This window comes from Triticum urartu, chromosome 4A, assembly GCF_056163025.1.
Source record: "Triticum urartu cultivar PI428250 chromosome 4A, HENAU_Tu73, whole genome shotgun sequence".
NCBI classification, from domain to species: Eukaryota; Viridiplantae; Streptophyta; class Magnoliopsida; order Poales; family Poaceae; genus Triticum; species Triticum urartu.
The window spans coordinates 465371317-465375739 of NC_141876.1; the positions used below are offsets into that span (position 1 = coordinate 465371317).

Below are 4423 nucleotides of genomic sequence, written 5' to 3' on the forward strand. Positions count from 1 at the left end.
ATGTTTTTTGTAATATATATATATATATATATTTAGAATATTTTAAAGTATAAACAAAAATACAAAAATAAAGCAAAAAACTAAAAAAACAGAAAAAAGCCTGTTGGCTGCCACGCGCGTGGGCCGGACCATCTCGGTCACCCCTTCAGCGAGTCCGAGTCACGGAAAGCGAGACATAGGGACGCCCTTGGGGCTGTGGGACGCTTTCCAAGACCAAACGTTCAGGTGTTATCGTCGTCCAAAAAATGATTCCTAAAAAAAGATTAGTTTTTTTAGGGGTAAAAGAAAAGGATTAGCTTGGTGAAGCCGAAGTATGTTTCCACGATTGCCTGGTGAATTTGAGCCGGCTGTTGAAGACTGCCTCGTTTTCTATCTAGTTCTCTTTCCATTTGCATACGACAGCCACGGAGCCCAGCCTAATCCCCGAAGTGCCAAATGGTGTCTGAGAAATTCCTCCGTGGATTGCATGTGCGAAGAAAAATCGCACCCATGCTTTGTTACCCGGAGAAATCTCTCCCACACGACCAAACATAGCCCACTCGTCCCATGCGCGCACTCCATGGTATCCCCCGAGCAAGAGAGGTTTCAAGCGCAAAAGGGGAAAGCCAGAGATCAAGAAGATTACACAAAACAGGAACAGATCTATGGAAACCTCGAACTCTGGAAACAGTCGGTATGATCATTATGTTTGTGGAGCAGGAAAAGACAAGCTCTGGCAACGCCGTCAGCCTGCACCAAAAACTAATGTATTGCAAGCAAATATTTCAGCGTGTGATACTCAAAAGTCAAACTAATCTACTGCAAGCAAATATTTCAGCGTGTGATACTCAAACGTCGCTTTTGACGGCCGACAGGAGCTTACAGTTGATCAGGGTGCATCGACTGACAAACCCTCTGGGCTTCTGAATGCACATGTTTTTGGAAGCTGATGCAAACTTCAAATATGAACCAACAAAACTACACATATAAGTCGAGTCTGCCAATACAAACTTCAGATATGCAAACCAAGAAAAACAACACGTAAACAGAATGCACAAGCGCAGCATCATGCACATGAAAGGCACCTGATAAATAGAAACAAGATTTTAAGATCTGTTCACATAGATAACCAGGCCAACAAACATATCCACCACTACATAGATTTTAAGATCTGTTCTCAAGTGAAACGTAATGCGTAACAAAAAATCGTAAATATGTATGCCTGCTATACCACAATGGAATTGACCACAGCTGCCACCATGAAATATATTAGCTAATTGGAAATAGCTTCTAGCAGACCTGTGTCACATGAATCTTCAATTAGTAGAAACCTTCCTGTTTGGCTCAAAGACATTCTTGATCAAAGATTCCTTAATGGACAGTAGCTCAGGGAACTCGGACTTCAGCTTTGACGCGTCCATTTCGTTGTTGCTTCTGGGTGCAACTATAACCTTGGCCTGCTCTTCGAGCGTGAAGTTGGTCCACTTGAAGTCTGGGTTGATGTATTCCTTGTACATCTCCAGAATCTCGTTGTGACTGACAACCCCCGGGTTGGTGAAATTCCATATGCCCCTACAATCCCGCTTCGCCATCTCAACAGAGATAGGCAACAATTCATCCAAAATTGTCATACTGTTGGGAATGTTCACCACCTTGTCATAGCGGGCTATTTTTGTGATGAAGTTACGAGGATTGCTCAGGTCTGATGATATGGGCATCCTGACTCTAAGAGTACAGACATTATCATAGTCCTTCAATAACTCTTCCACCTGCATTGTATGTATGAACAAATGAGTTTGTTTCCACGAGAAGCAAATGGATATGTGTTACACATCATAAACAAAATATTTGAACTTACCATGGCTTTGGTTTTGGAATAAAATGAACCTACAAAGTTGGGTGTGTCCTCCTCTTTAAAACCAATTCCAGACCCTTCAGGGTGTTCAGCATTATACTCAAATATGCAACCTGTAGCATAATTAATCATGAGCAACCCCTGCTCACGACAAACATCAGCAAGATTCAAGGTGCCTACAACATTGGTGCGGATAGTGTCCTGTTTGTGGGTCTCACACCAGTCAACATTTGGCCTTCCAGTGACACCAGCAGCATTGAAAACATGAGTCGGCTTCACGTTTCTAATGTCCTGCAAGAGCTGAGAGCGCTCTTGCAGGCGGCCTTTACCATATTCATAAGGTATGCCTTGCTTCTCACATATCTTCCCAAGTAGACCACCAATCCATCCAGTCTTACCATATATTAAGAACTTGTAGGTGGCCTTTTGAGGGACACTGCTGGTGCTCTTGGATGTGGCTGCAGCAGGTACTGTACTACATTCCTTGGCTTCAGCTGGCGAAGAAGCAAGAGATTTGATTTCCTCAGTCCAGTTATGCCTTTCAACTCCAGGCGTCATCAACATCCTTGGATGAGGGAGCAATGCACCGGCAACATCTCCCCAGTAATCAGGATTGCTGGTGTACCATTCAATTGTTTTCTTCAAACCCTCTTCCCATGTAGTGCGCTCTGCCCATCCTAACTTCTTCAGTTTCTGATCATCCAGGAAGTACCTCTGGTCATTGAAGGGCCTGTTCTCGACAAACCTGATGACCTTTTCGGTGTCCAAGCCAAATAGCTTGCATATGTCACTGGCCACATCAATTACCCTCCTCTCCTTCACAGTACCAATATTATACACATGTCCAACCTCTCCTTTGTGAAGAACTACCTCAAAAGCTTCAGCAACATCCTCGCAGTACAGGTAGCTCCTGACATTAGAGCCATCACCATGAATTGGAAGGGGCAAGCCTTTCATGGCCAAAAGGATAAATTTTGGGATGAGCTTCTCAGGGAACTGATTTGGTCCATACACATTGTTGCCTCGGGTTGTAATCACAGGAAGACCATAAGACCTCCCATAAGCCATCACAAGCATTTCAGCCCCAGCTTTGGTAGCTGAATATGGATTTGTCGGAAGCAACTGCGAGGCCTCATGGTTACCAACCACAGCATCCTCATCAGTTTCTCCGTACACCTCATCAGTACTGACGTGAATAAATCTTCTGATCTGGCCAGTAACCTTGCACGCCTCAAGGAGAACGTGGGTGCCATATATGTTGTTCTTTGTGAACTCAAAGGAATTGCCAAACGAATTATCCACATGAGTCTGGGCAGCAAAGTGCATGATGGTGTCAATCGACTCAGTGATGAGAAGATAGTTCACCAGGTCAGCACTTGCAATGTCGCCCTTGACAAACTTGAAATTTGGCGATGGCCGGGAAGGGTTGAGATTTTTCAGGTTGGAGCAGTAGTCAATCTTGTCGAGGACGACAATCTTGTAGTGAGGATAGCTCCTAATTAGACGGTTCGCCACATGGGATGCAATGAAACCCGCAGCACCAGTTATGAGGATGTTCTTGGGCTCATAGGTCGCCATCTTGGCCTGCAAATAAATATCCAAACCTGCTAGTGTTATTAATGTGCCCAGCAGTAATTATTCTTACAAACTTATAATCGAAGTTACTACTAGGAAAACAAGGCAACTCCTACTAAAACTAAAAGCAGATATACTCCAACTATGAAGGAAGAATAGAGGAAACATTATTAACTCCACAGCCATCAGCAGGCTATGTAGTAGTAGTAGTAGTAGTAGTAGTAGTAGTAGTAGTAGTAGTAGTAGTAGTAGTAGTAAAACAGTAGAGAACTGACTGAACTGGCACCATAGCCATCAGCAGGCATAGAAGAACATCCACCCCTGACAAATGCAATTTTCACCAGGCGCCCATCATCGCGATCCCCAGGTCCAGCAGTGGCAAACCAATACACGCAACGTGAAACCACAACCGAATTCTTGGCCGCGGCGAACAACACGCACGGGAATGGTACACTCGGCAACTGAAACCCCACCGGAATTCCAGGCGAGGACACGGATCTAGGAGCAGGCAGCGGTGGAAGGGGACTCACCGGGCAGATCGCGCAGGCGGCGAGGGCGCGCCGCGAGCGCGCGGAGGAGATCTGGCGCGCGGCGACGGCGACGGCGACGTCGCCTTGGAGATCGGCAGGGGTCGAAGGAGAATCTTCGCGGAGGGGGAGGAGGGAGCAGCGAGCACTCAACTGCACGGCGCCGACGAGTACGGGCGGATGGGGGGCTTAAAAGGGAGTGGGGCGGAGGGAGGATCCTGACCGTTTCGCCGCGTGGTCCGCGCGTCCCATCCTGGTTTTCGTTTTGGTCCAGCACAGCAGTAGCACACGCTCTTTCAGACGAGACTTGTCCAGCGACCTGGCTATTGGCTACCGTGAGGCCAACTCCACCGCACGACCCCAAATCATTCGGGCTGTCTGGTTGAGATAAAACGAACATACGAAACGTTCCAACGCATGACCCTGTCCTAAAAAAACGTCTGTTTCTTGTCCGCCTCGACCCATTCTCGGAGCAAAGTTGCCCTGG

General features: G+C 46.5%; 1 protein-coding gene across 1 annotated transcript; it reads right to left on the bottom strand.

Moving 5' to 3' along the window:
* Positions 1–1068: 1068 nt before the first annotated feature.
* LOC125552125 (trifunctional UDP-glucose 4,6-dehydratase/UDP-4-keto-6-deoxy-D-glucose 3,5-epimerase/UDP-4-keto-L-rhamnose-reductase RHM1) lies at positions 1069–4148 on the bottom strand. Its single transcript, XM_048715604.2, has 3 exons — positions 3940–4148; positions 1838–3418; positions 1069–1748 (listed from the first exon to the last, which is right to left on the bottom strand). Exons 2-3 carry the CDS (start codon positions 3410–3412, stop codon positions 1296–1298), a joined length of 2028 nt encoding a protein of 675 aa, XP_048571561.1. The 5' UTR covers positions 3413–3418; positions 3940–4148; the 3' UTR covers positions 1069–1295.
* Positions 4149–4423: the final 275 nt, after the last annotated feature.